Source organism: Phalaenopsis equestris, unplaced genomic scaffold, assembly GCF_001263595.1.
Source record: "Phalaenopsis equestris unplaced genomic scaffold, ASM126359v1 Scaffold000692, whole genome shotgun sequence".
Taxonomy (NCBI): Eukaryota; Viridiplantae; Streptophyta; class Magnoliopsida; order Asparagales; family Orchidaceae; genus Phalaenopsis; species Phalaenopsis equestris.
The window spans coordinates 286,017-303,408 of NW_018165132.1; the positions used below are offsets into that span (position 1 = coordinate 286,017).

The 17,392-nt window shown below is 37.4% G+C and overlaps 1 protein-coding gene across 1 annotated transcript in view; it reads left to right on the top strand.

The window, feature by feature from the left end:
* Positions 1 to 17,392, top strand: part of LOC110030277 (sterol 3-beta-glucosyltransferase UGT80B1) — a gene marked incomplete in the record, with an annotated part of 49,936 nt that overhangs the window by 26,255 nt on the left and 6,289 nt on the right. The window contains 6 exon segments of the mRNA XM_020732911.1: positions 3,124 to 3,235; positions 3,564 to 3,734; positions 12,410 to 12,473; positions 15,836 to 15,893; positions 15,988 to 16,165; positions 16,307 to 16,437. Coding sequence (XP_020588570.1) covers positions 3,124 to 3,235; positions 3,564 to 3,734; positions 12,410 to 12,473; positions 15,836 to 15,893; positions 15,988 to 16,165; positions 16,307 to 16,437 — 714 coding nt within the window.

Here is a 17,392-nt window from a genome sequence, read left to right on the forward strand (position 1 = left end):
TTCCCTACCACCCAGCCGACGCCACTGCCGCTCTCGGATATCTTCCTACAACATTAATTGGGCGATTCGCCTATTATTGTATTTCCTTTCTATTTGAGTCGTGTTGTAATCATATTTCTACATTAATAAAAAGTTAACTTTTGTGTTCTACTGTTCTACCTACTATTTCCAGTATCACATAGGCCTTAAATTTGGATGGATGAGAGATCAACGACACTTAAATAATTTATCTACATTTTATGCTAATTTATAAAGTTAATTTATGAATGTTTATTTTTCTATTTTTAATTTTTTTTTATAATTTGCAAATGCTTAAGAGGATAATGATCACATTTAACTCTCCTTTGGTGAGTGTTTACAAAGATAAGATGTTACAACAAGCTTAGATTCATTTTGTGGCATGAATGACAAGCATTTAATAGCAATTCGAGAATCGTCACTGAATTTTGATCTTGTTTAGTCATTGTCGAAAAAATACTTGGTTCCAAAGATTGGCACAGTGAGGGAGATATAATGTTTGCGTAGCTGTTTGTCCCGTCCAATTCGTCTAAGTTACACCTTAAAGAAATAATAACAATAATAATCTCATCCTATCTCCAGTTTGGCTTAAGGCATGCTGGTTCTCTTCCTTTCCTACACCTAAAGCTCTCCATTCATGCGCTGCTCTCTCTCTCTCTCTCTCTCTCTCAATCACCGGTTCACACATCTCTCATTCCTCTCTCCAAGCAGGCAACCTACTCGCAAGGCCGTCTTCTCCAACCTGTTCTGGTCAACCCGAAAGAAGCCGCAACTAAAGATCAACAACAAAAGATTGTCTTTAGAACTCATTTCAATCAACGACGAACAACATGTGATTTTCTATTTTAGCCTAATTCAAGGTTGTTGACTTGACGATTGTTCCCCCGTATTCTTGGAATTTTTTCATGAAATTTGAATTTCTTTCTTGTCAGTTTCAATTTTATTTTTTATGCTTTCTTTTTAGTGGTTAGGAGAACGATGTTAAGGATGGATGGTTAGAAAGATAGACGCACGAACAAGCTTAGATTTGCTCGATGATCATGATGACACATTCATTATTTATTTCTGGGTTTCCATTGAACTTTTGGTCATGCTTAGTCGTTGTCAAGAATTAATTTCTCTTTGCTCATTGAAAATTGATTATTGGAAGGATTAGAAATCTCGTGCTTGGCCAACAATAAATGATACAGTGAGGGCCTTCAATACCCACTTAAATCATAGACCGTCGATGCATGATCTTCAATTTAGCTGGACAAAAAATTAACAGTAATTTTGTTATTCACATGAATTTGCACACGAGAGAATTGACATTAAAGAAGACCAAATTTTTACATGTTTTTTTTCACGAAGAATCTTTGGGTGAGTCAAACATCGAGGTATTGGGTTTTTAGAGCAAGGGCATACTAGAAAGGGAGAACAACATTAGGGACACTGCTGTTAGAGTTCGGGAGTAAGGAAAAGAAGCGCATGTTGGGCATAGGGGGAGCTAAAAAGAGTGTGTGAGTTGTATGGGAGGTTGAACTATTGTTGAGGTTCGAGTGCATTGGAAAAGAAGGGGGTAGTCACCAAAATGAGCTAAGGGCAATATTTAGCAGGCAGACGAGAAAACTTGGCAATTAGGATTAAGCATAAGCTAGGGAGTATGGGAGAGTATTTAGAAAGCATTTGAGTGTGTGTGTGTGAGAGAAAGAGAGAGAGAGAGAGAGAGCGGGCGAACATCCATAAGCAAGGGAATGATGGGATACGGGAACTCATGCGGCAGAACCGACTGCATATAAGCCAGTCTAGGGACCCGTCCAGGGAAGATTCAATTCTAGCTATCGGGTCGGGCCCACACACTTCTTTAATTACGTACAAGAGAAGAATTAAAGATGGTTTTGGGGGGTGGGGGGAAGTTTGAATGGATCTGGGGAAGTATTTATTCAGGCTAATTAGCGAGGATTGGTTTTTATGTTTGGTTTTGCTGCAGTTTTCTTTTAGTTTTGTGCTCCAGAAGACATCTAGGGATTGTGGAGAGACAATTTACCTCTCAAATTGTGGATTACCCTAGTATCTTACTTATTTGCTTTAATATTAATTAGCCCTAATTTTGGTTTCTTCCCACCTACTTCTCGCAAGTTGTTTGCTGATTTTGGTTATGTATCGTATCAGACACTTGTGGAAAGAATCACATGAGAGCGAGCGGCAAATGGTGTAGGGGATGCAGGTATAGCAGACAAACATCATCGAATTGTAGATGATGATTTTATTCTAGGGGGAGAGATGGATTGTGGTCTTTAGCTGCGGTAAATGCATGATTTTGTCTTGTATGGAAGTTGACCTATACGTGACTTACAATGCTTGCAAGGAGATGAGACATACATGTGGACAAGAGGCTCATGTTTCTTCTTATTTATACTTTTATATTTTTTTAATATTATTTTTGCTATTTTTTTTTTTTAAAGAAATATCTTTCCTTAATTTTGTTGGATATAGGATACAATCAAATATGCTTTGGTATCAGTGCGTATCCTTTCACGTGTTCATACTAGCATTGTGAAGTCATTTTGTTTTGAACTTGTATGCGCTTCGGATATTAGGACCCTTCACCTTCCAAGTCGGCACCTGACGGTCTATGAATTGGCACTTTGTTTTGGGACCCAAATATCTACAGTTACATTTTTAAGGTGAAGCTTAAATTATGATTTTGACAGACGAAAACCTATTTTGTCTAAATGGTGGGAAATGATTGTTACTTTCTTGTTTAGAAGTCCTTGAAATTAAACATTTGCAAACGAAAACTACTCCATTTTTTATACTTGAAATGCTTCACTATTCACACTATCTTTTAGTGATTCAATGGGTCTGGCAGGACTTGTTTTGTTCTCATTAAAACGTTATTTTGTAGAGATAACTCACTATTGTTTATTAGCTATTTTTTACTCTTTTAGTGATTCAATGGGTCTGGCAGGACTTGTTCTCATTAAAACGTTATTTTGTAGAGATAAGTCACTATTGTTTATTAGCTATTTTTTACCCTTTTTTTTTTCTTTGCATATTTGCATGCTAACATTTCTTATTTTTTATTTTTTATGTTGCTATCGTAATGTGGGTTTTTTCTAGCAGGAATTCGGTCATCATGTTAGGTTAGCAACTCATGTCAACTACCGGAATTTTGTAAGGTCAGCTGGTGTTGAGTTTTATCCATTGGGCGGTGATCCTCGGATAATGGCTGGATGTAAGTTCCATCGAAATCATAAAATATATTGAATTATTTGACTCCATTCAAAGTATTTTAATTAGTCAAACGCCGGTTTTAATTATTCTGAAAATTTTTTTCATTGTCATCCAAATTCATTACATCCATGGTGAAATCTTGGTTTTATGATTTTTCTCTCCATTCTATTTGAAAATGATTCTCTTTTTTTTTTTGTGCTGATGAAGGTCCTATTAAAAAATAGATAGTATGCATCTTATGCTGCTATTTTTTGAAATCATGAAAAAAAAAGGTGTGACATTGTAACACCGAGATAACCTGACATGGTAATGTGTCATGACTACAACAGATATGGTAAGAAACAAGGGTTTTCTACTCTCCGGTCCTACAGAAATATCAATACAAAGAAAGCAGCTGAAGGAGATTATAAACTCTCTCCTTCCTGCATGCACAGAACCCGACATAGAAACTGGTGTAACCTTCAGAGCTCAAGCAATTATAGCAAATCCTCCTGCATACGGTGAGGTTATAACTTGTGTAAGTGCACTTCAAATTAGATTCTCTATACTTTCTTTTTAGTTTTTTACAGCAGATGAAAGAAATTTATTTTTCTCTTGTCTTCAAGTCCTTACATTATGGTCACCTAAGAACTTGCTGTAGCCTTGTTTACTGGTTTATGGGTTGCGAATTGGTCAAGGGCCGAATGCTTGACTTCCATCCGATGCCCTTACTTTAGAGGAAGCTTGCTAGTTGATATATTTATTTTTTGGTTGCATAACATTTTTTCACGTGTACATCTTAACAATTGCTATGTAATGGCATTTGTTAGCTTTTTCTTCAACAATTGAATTAGTTTGTTCTAAGTTACATGGATATTTTCTTTGTTCTTTTTAGTATGTTACCTAGTTTTATAATCTTGAATACCATCCATAGAAAAGATGTAGCTAAAAATTTTGTATTATTCACTCACACAATGTGTTTTTACGCACAAAACTATCTTGAAAATAATGGAAAAACATTAAATGCCAAGAAATTAAAAAGAAAAATTGCTGTCCAAAACTTCTTTTCTTGGCTAGTCGGATGGAGTAATAGGTGCCACTCTCATTTTCATGTTAAGCACATGAATCCATGGCACTTATTATTTCATGTTTGACACATCAATTCATAAAATTTTCCTTTTTAATGCAAGCATATAAATTGACGGCATGTTTTTTTTCTTACCAACATACTGATTCATGGCTACTGTCATTCTTTATTTGATAATTCTAATAATTTAATCAGTCGATTTGAAACTAGATGGTAGAATTTTATCATTTTAAGGTTACTAAATTCTTTGGTAAATGTCAGTGAGTTGACTTCACATTGGAACTTACAGAGTGCAAAGTAACCTAGTTTCTAGCTTCTTTTTTATGAAATGCCTATTAGCCTCCATGTGTTTGGTTTGATCGTGTTATTTTGGATTATGAGCAATGCTTATGAGAACTTTATTATCATAGTATATCCTTGTAGGATTTTTCCCTTTAATTTTTAAAACTTCTAGTATAGTTTTAATCCATAGGAATTAACATAGATCTTGAGCGACTGAGTAACACAGCCTGCTCTCACTGTGCTCTAGACCACTGCTCTTCTCTTGCTTTGTTGTTGTAGTCACCTCACCAATCCATTCCACAGATATATCATGCATCTAGGACTTTTGCCATTGCAACCTCCCCCAAAGCCTTGTCATGCATCGCTGGCTATACAAAATTGCTTGGATTCACTATCTTCCTTTTGTTAATTTCAGTATTATGACTTTCTTATTGCAATCATTTTGTTTTTATCTCCATAACAAATTGAGACTTTGTATTTCTAATTAGAAATTTTTTAGGATTGCATATATTTGTGGGCTCTAGAAATTTGAAAGCCCTGGTTTGATACCGGAGTTAACCTAAACCACAATAAGAATGAAAATGTTATTGCTGAAATTTAAATGAGTTGTCACGATGAATCTTTAAAATAGGGAACAAACGATAACAAATATAACAAGACACCCTTGGGCAACAGTGAAGGGGTGTGGATGGTGGCCGGCCAGGAGGTGGATTTGCTGGGAGGTGGTGGCATTGTGGTTTGTGGAAATATAGTAGTTATAGTGGGCAGTTTGATGGCGGGACAACAAACAGGGTCTGGATGTGATGACTCGAGTAGGTGGAGGAAGATGGCTGGGCCACTGGGTAGTCACAGGGAATGCAGAGATTTGATGGTATGTGGATGGCTATAGAGATGGTGAGGGCTGGTGGTGTGTGTTATGGCAGTGGGGGAAGGCTAGGTGGGATTACGGTAGTGAAGGGGTTGTTGGTAGTGGGTTTTACGGTAGGGGAGAAAGGTTGGGAGGAGTTATAACAATAAACAGGGGGCAGAGAGGGGTTACGACTGAGAAAGTTGGAGGGGAGTCGAGGCTGCACGAATCTGGAATGAGCAGAGGCAACATTAAGCAGTAGTGAGGGAGGGGCACAATGATGCTGGATGCGAGCAGATGGGTGGAAGAAGCGAGGGAATATTTGGAGGTAGTCACCACCTCAAAGTGAGATATAATCAGAGCACCATCTGTCCTCGAATACAATCCTAGAAGGGAAAAAAGAGATATCGATGACTGTCCATATGTAAAACACAGATATATATATATATATATAGTAAGTTTGAGAGGGGGAAATATGCGATAACACTCCAGCCCTAATTAGGGCCTACCGATTCAGCCTCCCTGCTCTACCAGTAGCCCCTTAGCTAAACCCTGTTTGTTCAGTCTCAGTAGCTCCGCGTCACGGTCTCTCTCGAAAATGAAATAAAATGAAGTGAGAATTCCTGGTCAAATTTTCAAAACATATATGAGATAGTAGATAACACGCTACTCTGAGATTTCATCCGAGGTTCGAGGTTTCCCATAGCCGCTAACCCTTATGGCTAATTACCCCGCCCAATAACGGGGGAACACTTTCGATTAAGTTTAATCATTAGGCTCTAAGTATTAGGACGTAGCATATGGTAGCAACAAATTTATAATTTAAAATTATGAAAATTATCACTACAAGCTTAAAGTAGATGGCGGGGGAAACGATAGAGAACCCGATCAAGATTCTATGGAATCATGATCCTAGGCTGTGATTATATATGATCTACTTAGAGGAGGTGGTCGACCCAAAAAAAATAGAAGGATCATTGTCAGCAATCATTGGTAGCTTCGTTCAAAGGTATATTATATACTTGATGTGAATGTTTGTCTAAGGGTCTAAGAGACTAATCTAAATCTATCTTACAGAGGGCTTCGTGCTTAGCTAATTTATTATATGATTCATATCTCAAAGGGTAGAATGCCTTTGGGGAAAATACAAGTTATAGTCGTAACCGTTTTACGTTGGAGCCTACTGGCTAAACCACCCGGTCAGAGGGCTCTGGTCGTAATCATTTTATTCTAGCCTACTGGCCAGGTCAGGTGGACAGAGGACTCATGTCACGACCTTATTGACACATGATTGTTTTGAGTATGAATTCAATAATATGTTTAATATGATATTGACTTTTTATGAGCCCGAGTAAATATTAAATTTGCCACCCTCGATATACAATTACAGATATATGAATTTTGCTTTAAGTATCGATTGATAAAATTTTACTTTGGTTATTTTATAGATATTATGATTTTAAAATTCTATTTTTTATAAGTGAACCTCTCTAGTTGAGATTTGCAATGAATATGCCATTGTACCTTTTTGACCATTGGCTTTGAGTAGGGTCCGAAAACAAAAGTGCCCATTCAAATTAAAAAATGAATATGCCATTGTACCTTTTTGACCATTGGCTATGAGGGGTCCGAAAACAAAAGTGGCCATTCAAATTAAAAAACAACAAATATTCTAATTGGTTTGCTTTAGTTTAATCTAAAGTCGTATATCATTATTGGTTCGAACACCTAGAGTGTTTAACAACTATCGAATTGGACGACTTTTCTCGTTAACGTGTGAAACTAATCGATCAGTTAAACCACTTTAATGATCTAACCGATCCATGTTCCATTGGGGTACTTTAAGGCCCAATTGTCTTTTGGTGTTTCAAATTGACTATGTTCAATTGTAGTTGATATATGCGAAAGAAGTTTTGCGCTTATTGTAATGCAATTTTCGGGCATCATCCGAGCAAGGTGTAAATCCTTCGGGTATCCTATACTCGGTATAACCAATGAACAATGAAGAGGAAGGCCATAGAGCCCCCTTGAAACACGTCGTTCGCTCACGCTTCATGCAGGTCCGAACCGTGTTTGACATATTCATCATAAATGAATGAGGTGAACACCCTTTTAAGGGGTTAATGTGAATTCCAGTCTAAGACTAAACGTCTATGGCTAGCACACCCTACTTAGGTCAACTTTCTTTGTATCTCGATTGACGAAAGTCAAAACCGATTGATACTTGTTATTATGTGTGAGGAAAGTCATGCACTTTCCTCAACATACTTTTTCGATCACACATTCTTATGCAAGGGTTTGAAAACAAACAATACCCATTCAAAATGAATGAATGTGGTTATTAACATCAATTTTTTTGGTGTTACTACATTAGGTTGTTCGCCTGCATGACTCGAGATAGTTTACGGTTCGTTCGTAGCATCCCGTAGCTTAAGACACCCATCCGGGACTCTCTAGCACTTGTTCGGGGCACAGAGCTAGAATTGGCGGTGATTTAGCCTTACCCAGAGAACCCGCTATCGCAGGAGCTCATTCAGGACACATGACATATTCAGTGCCCATTCTGGTGTTTAGAAGTCACTGCACGTCCATCTGGAGCCTCCCGTGGCCAAGGGAAGTTATGAAGTCCTACTTGTGCTGCGAAAAAGTTTGGGTTCGGGATGCCCTACCCATGATGTGGCTTTGGTCGACCGTTGGCGGCGATTTCTCCGGTGAATGACCGATCAAAATACTTAATTTTGAAGTTATGGGACCACATTTCACTCATATGGAGTCTCCCATAGCTTACGGATCGAGAAAATCCTCCGTCGAGCGCTCTGAATGTAAATCAGGATTTTCAGGGCTCGACCGACGCCTAGGTCCCAGCTCTGGGCGCCTACGCACCCCAGCTCTGGGCGCCTAGGCGCCCAACATGCCTTCCCGAACGTTTAAAATTGAGCCACTGGAAGTCTGGCCAGTCCTGAGCACCTAGTCACCAAAATAACTCATAAGTAGTCATTTTTTTGAGCCCATGGAAAGTAGGCGTTTAGGCGCCAGCCCAATTTCGAGTTGCAAAAAACTCACTTTTTCACTCCAATTTGACTCTGGTGCACCCCAACATTTTTTTTTTTTGCATGTGGATCATGTCCCATATCTATTGTGTGATCACGTGAGCACTTCAGTTCAATCGTTCGCACCGGCACGATCGACCGATCACCTTGGGTCTGTTCGGTCTTTTCGGCTTGATCTTCTTAATTTTTGGTTTCGATCAGCCACATCGGCCTGATCGCTCGTTCTATTGGATTTGATCAACCGCCCCGTGTTAATCACCCGTTTTAGATCCTATCGGCTGTCCCGACTCGATCGACTGACCCGATCTGATCGCCTGATCTTTTGGGTTCGATTGACCGCCCCACGTTGATCACCCGCTTTAGGTCTGATCGGTTATCCCAGCTCGATCGACCTATTCTTCGGGCTCAATCAGCCGCCTCAGCCCGATTGCCCGATCTTTTGGATTTGATCAACCGCATCATTACAATCATTCGCTTAAGGTTCGATTGGTCTTCCTGGCCCGATCGACCTAGTCTACGGGCTTGATCAGCCTCTCCAGGCTGATTGCCAGATCTTTGGGTTTTGATGGACCACACCGGTATGATCACCCACTTTGGGTCGGATTGGCCATCCCATTTCTCGAGCTTGATCGACCGCCCTAGACCGATTCCTCGATCTTTTGGGTTCGATCGACCACCCCGTGATGATCACCCACTTTAGGTTGGATCGACCATCCAGGCTCAATAAACCTAATTTTTGGGCTCGATCGGCCACACCAGCCCAATCGTGTTTGATTGACCACACCAATACGATCACCCACTTTGGATCTGATCGGTCGTCCCGATCCCATCGATCCATTTCTCGTTCTTGATCGGTCGCCCCCACCTGATTAATCGATCTTTTGGGTTCAATTGACCGCCTCGCGTCGATCTCTTTCTTTAGGTCCGATCGGTCGCCTCGACCTGATCGACCTATTCTCTTGGCTCGATCGGCCGCCCCGCCCCAATCGCCTTACTTTTAAGTTTTGATCGAATGCACATATACGATCACTCGCTTTGGGTCGCAACCTATTCTCTTGGCTCGATCGGCCGCCCCAATCGCCTTTTAAGTTTTGATCGAATGCACATATATGATCACTCGCTTTGGGTCCAATCAGTCATCCCAACTAGATCAACCCATTTCCTGGGCTTGATCAGTCGCCCCAGCCTGATTGCTCGATCTTTTGGGTTCGACCAACCACCCCGCATCAATCACCTGCTTTTGGTCTGATCTGCCATCCCAGCCCGATCGACCCATTTCCCAGGCTTGTTCGGCCGCCCTGAACCAATTGCTCGATCTTGTAGGTTTGATCGACCATAATGATACGGTCACCCGCTTTGGGTCTGATCGACCATCATGGCATGATCGACCCATTTCTCGGGTTTGATCAGTTGCCCTTGCCCAATTGTCTGATCTTTTGGGTTCGATCGACCACCCCGTGTCAATCACCTGCTTTACGGCGGATCTATTGTCCCAATTTGATCGACATTCTCCAGGCTTCATCGGCCTCCTGGAATTTATCGCTTGATCTTTTTGGGTTTGATCGACCACGCCGGTACGATCAACCGCTTTGGGTTTGATCGATCGTCCTGACCCAATCTACCCATTTCCTGGGTTTAATCAATCGCCCTGTGCGGTTGCCCGATCTTTTGGGTTTGATCGACCGCCCCTGCGATTACACGCTTTAAGTCCGATCGGCCGCCCCGGCCTGGTCGCCCAATCTTTTGGGTTTGATCAACCATACTGGTTCGATCACCCGTTTTAGGTCTGATCAGTTGTCCTGAATCGATCAACCCATCCTTTTGATCTGATCGACCGTCACGGACCGGTCTCCCGATCACTTGCATGCTTTCTTGTATTTCTTGCATGCTGTATGTTTCTTTGCATTTGTATGAAAAATCTTTTGAATTTATGTCTACGATGTATGTCATTGCATGTAAAATAATTTTGTCTTGTATGCTTTGCATGTAGCATATTTGGATGTCTCTTTGAACATTCATGTTTGGGGTGTCTTTTTGAGCACCCCCACTTGTAAGTATCTTCTTCACATACGACGTTGTATGCACGGGGATGGACACTTGCACATTTTGGGAGGAGCCGACTCACTCATATGTCATTTATCTCACTCTCTACGACGCCACCTAGAGGGTCATATGTATTTCACATTGTGTCAAGCACGAGTCAAGCTTCTAGCCATTAAACTCGTGCGAGGCACAATGTATGTCCACTCAGGTGTGTGATTCTCCTTTGTAAGGATCACATCACTTAGTTTGTTTGACACTTAGCATTTCTATAAAGAGAATTTCATCATTTGATTTGAACCTTATCAACTCAGCCCCGCTTACAGAGGATCGAGTTCATGGTATATAATATCATTTGAATTTAAAAATGGACTTTGAGAGTTGATATGAGAATAAATCCCTCCTATTGAAATTCACTATCAACCTGACCATCATCGGGGAATTTGATCATTTGATTTGAACCTTGTCAATTCGATCCTGCTCATAGAGGATCATATCCCTAACCTAAATTCATTATTTTATTCAAATATTCTTTCTAGCTTAATTTTGAAGATAAACCTCTCAGATTGAAATATTCAATCAGTTCAGCTATCATTGTGAGATTTGATCATTTTATTTGAACCTTGTCAACTGTGTTTCTCATAGAGGATCGAGTTCTTAACCTATATTGATTAGTTTATTCAAATATTATTTTGAGCTTAATTTTGAAGATAGAGCCCCTCGGTTGAATCATTTAATCAATTTGACCATCATCAGAAAATTTGATCATATGATTTGAATCTTGTCAGTTTGTCATACTCACAGAGGATCGAGTTTATAACCTAATTTGATTAGTTTATTCAGATATGTCATTAGCTTAATTTTAAAAATAGACCCTTCTAGTTGAAATATTTAATCAACCCGGTCATCATCAGGGATAAATTATTATTTAAATATTATTAAAAGTATTAGTCTTCCCGGTTCCAGTCCTTGTGAGGAGGAGGATCAGATTAATACGTCAGAAGCTCAATCTTGTCAACTCCCTTCATAATTAGGAGAAGGATTAGATTAGCATAGCGTGGGCTTAATTTTATCAACTACGGTACCTATAGGGAGTATGATATTTGTGTACATATTATTATTTTAAGCTTTCAGTTTCTACTTTTGACTGCTCTTGAAGTTGGGATTGCAGATCTGTTGGCGATAAATAGAAAATTGTAAACAAATTGGTAGGATTTAAATTAGATTCCGATTCAGATGCTTAGTAGATGTTGCTTTAGAATTTTGGCTTTACATGAGTGGTGAGATTTGTCTTTATATGGTTTATCAACTCTATCTGCCCTTTAACTTGATCTTTGAGCACTCGAGACTAGTGCCAATGAGCTTCTCTAGGTACCAAATGTACTATCTGATTAAAATAATATTAATAATGATAAAATTAAAATATTAATACTCGAATAGACATCAAGGGATATGCGCCACACGCTCCCATTCAAATCAAACGAACGGAGAGAAGAAGGGACAGAGGAAGGAGAAGGAAGAAACGATAGTGAAGGTGAGGGAAGAAGAGGAGGAAGTGTGAATCTCATCGCACTGGAACAATGTTGTTTTCATTGTTGTCCATTTTGCAATTTGGTGATGTTTCAAATGATTTCCAACGTGATCGAGGCATTTCAGGTTTGATCACATTGTGTCGTATTCATTGTTTGCTGCTTTTGCCGCGTTCTACTGATTTGTTTTATAGAATTGATGTGTGGTCAACAATATTCTACATATAAGCTGAAAGTAACCAATATTTTTAATATTTTGTCGACTTTATTTAGTTACATTACATTATGACTTACACTACATAAGCTGAATTGTGATTGGGAAATTTATCGAGTGCTTTCTCATATTTTAAAATACTTGCAGGACATGCACACGTTGCTGAAGCTCTTCGTGTACCTCTTCATATCTTCTTCACAATGCCTTGGACGTAAGATGTGACAGATAATTCAGTTTTTCCCTTGCTTTTTAATGTTTTTCCACTTTCCTTTTAAAACTTGCTTTAGATTTTTTTTTTCTTCTGAATCATGGCATCAGAAAAAGCCAAACATAAGTTCTGATTTCATTTATATGTCAACCGTTTTAATAGTTCTAAAGAATGATAACATGTTTCTTTTGGCAATAGCGCATGTGAATATATGGTACTCTTCTCTTGAATATGGGTCAATTCAACCTTCTCTTGTCATCTTCTACACCTTTTGTTTGAATGTATGAATTGCGTAATTCAGCAATTTTTTCTCTAGGAATAGTTTTCTATGTTTTGAAATGCATTAGTTTCTTTAATTTACAACTGATTCAGGATTCCCGTCTCAGTTTTACTGTTGCAATTTTTTTTGTGAGAATTGATTCTAAAATTGATTGCTTTTGTTTGGTTATGTGCACAAGCGGATTGTTAAATTAGAGTGTAAGAGTACACATTGAGATTTATTATTATTATTATTGTTATTTTTTGCCGAGTCTTCATAGCAGATAAAATTATCTAATCAACCTATATGTGCACATGCAAGATTTATAATGTGATCAAGTGATATAATACTAGATGTGAAATAGAAGCACAATTCTAATATTTATGCAACAACCATAGAACATAAGCATTCAACACATGTAAATCCTCACATTAGCTTAAATGAAGTGCAGTATGGTAACACAATTAAAGTATAGAGCAATGAATCTCCTAAAAGCATAAATATAAGCAACATGCTCAAATTTCTTCATTTGAGCAACAAAATCCATGTGGGATAATAAAGTAGGTAGTGTAAATGGATCTCCTAAATGCATAAATATAAGCAACATGCTCAAATTGATTACTATAGTTTTATTGGCTTTTAAGCAAATCATTTATGAAATTTTCAATTATTTTATTCTCACACTTTTTAAAGGTGCTTATATAATGCAAGTTTGAAATGCAACATGATTGCCATTAGCATGCATACTACGTGTAGTGCTAGAAGCTAAACATTTGTGTAACTTACCTCCTAAGTCAACTTTCTCAATTTCTATCATAAAACATCACTATATTATCATGCAAAGTTCCCTGTCCTGTTCACATGAAGTGACGCTTGAAGAAGCTAAATAAGATAATTCATTAATTTCATTCTTAAGGTTAACATTCTCATTTTTATGGAACTTGATTTTAATTTATCCTTCAAAATCTACTGTCATTTTTTCATGATTCATTTTCATCATGTAAGATATCAATAAGAAAACAAATGAGGATAATTCTTTCTTTAGAGAAATTTGTATATATATTTTAAACATATAACTCATTTGCCAAATTATCAAATGATGTAGATAGCGAGAAATATGGAAGCCAATTTGTGTCATCATTTGAGGGGAGGAGGGGTGCACTTGTCCTTATTGAATTGCACTATTAGGCTTATGATGATTCTTTATTTTGTCTCTTTTCTTTGTGGCCTTCTTTCTTCTATTCTTCTTGATATATGTGTATATGATTTGTTCTCTTAGAGCCTTGGGTTGTTCTCTAATTGATATAATATTTCTTTGGCTTTCTTACTTCTCATTCCTAGATCTTCCCTATTAAGGATTTGATTTTCAGTTTTTTTTTTTCCTTTTTTGTTTTTCACTTAAAAATAAATATATGGTGTTCTGATATAAGTACAAAATATTTAAAAAAAAATTATAAACATTGCATTTTGTTTCGGCAAATCAATTTCAACTTTTGTCCATAAATCAAAGGACTCTTTAAATATATGTATCCTTTACAAAAACAATAAATTGGGAATAACCATCCTCCATAGACTAACCATTTTCCATATTTCATATTCTGAATTTTTGAAACTACTAAAATATATTTATTCAAAAAATTCCAAAAAATTAAGATGCATATTTAAAAAAGATGGTCTGCTAATGAATTACAATCGGTCAAGGAATAAAATAATGTGTGATATAAGGATTTACTTTAGGTTGCGAAGCGAAATATACATAACCTTTGCTTTTATGTCATCTATTGGGTTGGGATGAAGGGTGGGGTGATGAATTGGGTTGTGAACAGTGCAAGTGTTTTTGCAAACTCTTCCAATCTAACCTAAACGAATAGGAACAGCATTAATAAAAAAAGCTATTTAATCAATCTACCAGTGCACTCGTGCAAGATTTAGGATGTTGAAGGAGCAATATAAAAATGGATATGGGAGTAATGAAGCATGAGGCACAAGCATAGCAATTTACTTCAGTAATAATACATAGGTATGCCACATGTCAATCTTGTAGAAGTAGACAAAATAACTGAATTGCATAGCACAAAATTATGCAAATCAATTTTATTGCTGTTGGGCACCAACCACCAACATCCATATTGCGAACCCTCTCTCATGGGAAATTTACCATCCTTCTTTGCTGATGCAGTAGGAGAAACGTTTGTAGAATCCTTGCTCATGCTTGGATGTACATCTAGACCTTCCACAAGTGGCTAGATGCGCCTTCAACTTCACTCAGCTCAACTTATTTGCTTATTTGGTAACTTGTCTTTTCACTTTTTCACCTTCTCCTCTTTGGGTGTATTATCTTTGCCTCTACTTTGGTTTTCTCTCTTACTTATTGCTCACCTGCTCTCTCTCTTTCTCTAATTCTTTCTCCCTTGCTATCACTCGCCCTTTTTTTTAAGCCAACTTATTAAATAGACACTTAAGGTATTTACTACACTTTTTTATTCCCATTTTTGAGCAAATGATCTACACAACTTAATTAAATATTTAAATAATTAAATTTTTTATTGATTTCTAATTTGTTATTTGTATTTCTCAGTTAGATGAATAATGTTTTGATTGGTTACAACTACACTTCTTATTGGTGACCGACTCCTTATGATTTGCTTACCTAATAATCTCAATTGGCTGAGAATCAATGATGATAAAATTGATTTGGAATTATGACTGCGATAGAGCAGCGTAGATTTTGATTTTATCTATTTTTGATTATTTAAGAGAATTATATGACTGAGTTTTGTTCTACTGTTTTAAGTGCCCAAGTGTCCAATTTGGTTTACAGCTGTGACTTTGCATATTGACAGCCTATAGCTTCATGGATGAAACAGTTTTGGCACGTCATTTTATCCATTTGCATTTCACGTTAACTCATCTACATAATGGAGCATTTCTTGAAAATAATATGAAAGGTGTTGATTAGATTATGCAGTCCTTGTCAATTATAATTTGCTTTGCAAGTGCATTTTTGCTGTTTGATGAAGTATATTTTATTTAATTTGCATTCCGTCTGCTGCAATAGATTTTTGTTTTTAGGCATGGGTGCCCTTTCTTATTTTTTAATATGCAGGCCAACAAGCGAGTTTCCTCATCCTTTGGCACGTGTTCCTCAGACTGCTGCATATCGGGTATATTTCTAGCTCATGCAGCTACTGGATTTTTTACTTTTATAAGCTTAGTAAATCTCTCAAGTTGTCTAATATTTTTCTTACATTATTTTAGCTTTCATATCTTGTCGTGGACCTAATTGTTTGGTGGGGAATCAGAGGGTTTATTAATGACTTCAGAAAAAGAAAACTTAAGTTGCCCTCAATCACTTACTTCAGTACGTATCATGGATCTATATCACATTTGCCAACAGGCTACTTGTGGAGCCCCCACCTTGTGCCTAAGCCAAATGGTGAGCATGAAGTTTTACATTTGTAGCAGTACCCACTCATTTCCTTCCTGTCTTTAAATTTTTGAAGAAAATTGATCTCTTTCTTTATTTCAAAATAAACGTATTGCTTTTTATCTGCGTACTAATGCACAAGATTTCCAGATTGGGGTCCTTTAGTAGATGTTGTTGGATTCTGTTTCTTGGACCTTGGAACCAATTATCAGCCATCTAAAAAGTTTGCACAATGGCTTCTACAAGGGTCAATGCCTTTATACATTGGTTTTGGTAGCATGGTAAGGTTCCTGTTAAAAACACAATGTTGATCAGGATGCTGAAATGAGCAGCCTGTTTTCTTAAATTCATTCTTGATTCATAATATTGGTTTTTCCACCTAATATTTCAAGATTTGTTGTAGAAAAAGTGTTTTATTTCTCCAGATGCTTAGCAAGAATTTTTAGTTGAGCACCTTTATTTTTTGTTCTGTTTTTTGTTTGATATTGAGTTTCAGATGTTTTTAGTTACGATTACTGCTATATATGTTGAGTGCTAAAGTGGGAATTATCCTTTAGTTCTGGCTAAATGTTTTAGTGTTTTATGAATATCGATGATAATTTGATTTGAGTATGTAGTCATGAGAACTTTATGGCAATACAATCCTTAATAATGTCCTGCTCTCAAAATTGATTATGGAAAATCACTTGGAAGCAAATCTCATTAGCGTTATCTGCAGTTAAGGGCAGGCCACAATACCATGGATGCTTATTTCCATTAGCAGAACATGTAAGACATGACCTTAGAACTTGTAGATAACATTGCACATTATTAACTTTGGTAGATGATTGCAAAATTCTATCCCGCTTTTTACACTTCCTTGGATCCAGAACCTTACCCTAAAAAGGCAATAATTTGCAATTGATATTCATGTGCCAAGACTTCAATTTGCATTAATAAATGCAGACTAGGTTAGGGGAGACCTGGTAGGAGTACACCTAAGATATTTTATAATATAATGAGCAAATGCAAGCTCTGACCTTCATGAACCATTCATTAATTGATAAAAAATATCCACCATATGAATTATCAACTGTCAAAAACCATGAGGCTTCCAACCAATTTTCGATAGTGAGTAGGATCTTCGAGAGGAATAACCTTCATCTGTGTGTCAACTGTTCCACTATTTCTTGTTTAGCTATAAAGGAATTAGATCTTGCGACTAATTTTGGTCATTTCAGTGTATTCTCTTTCTCT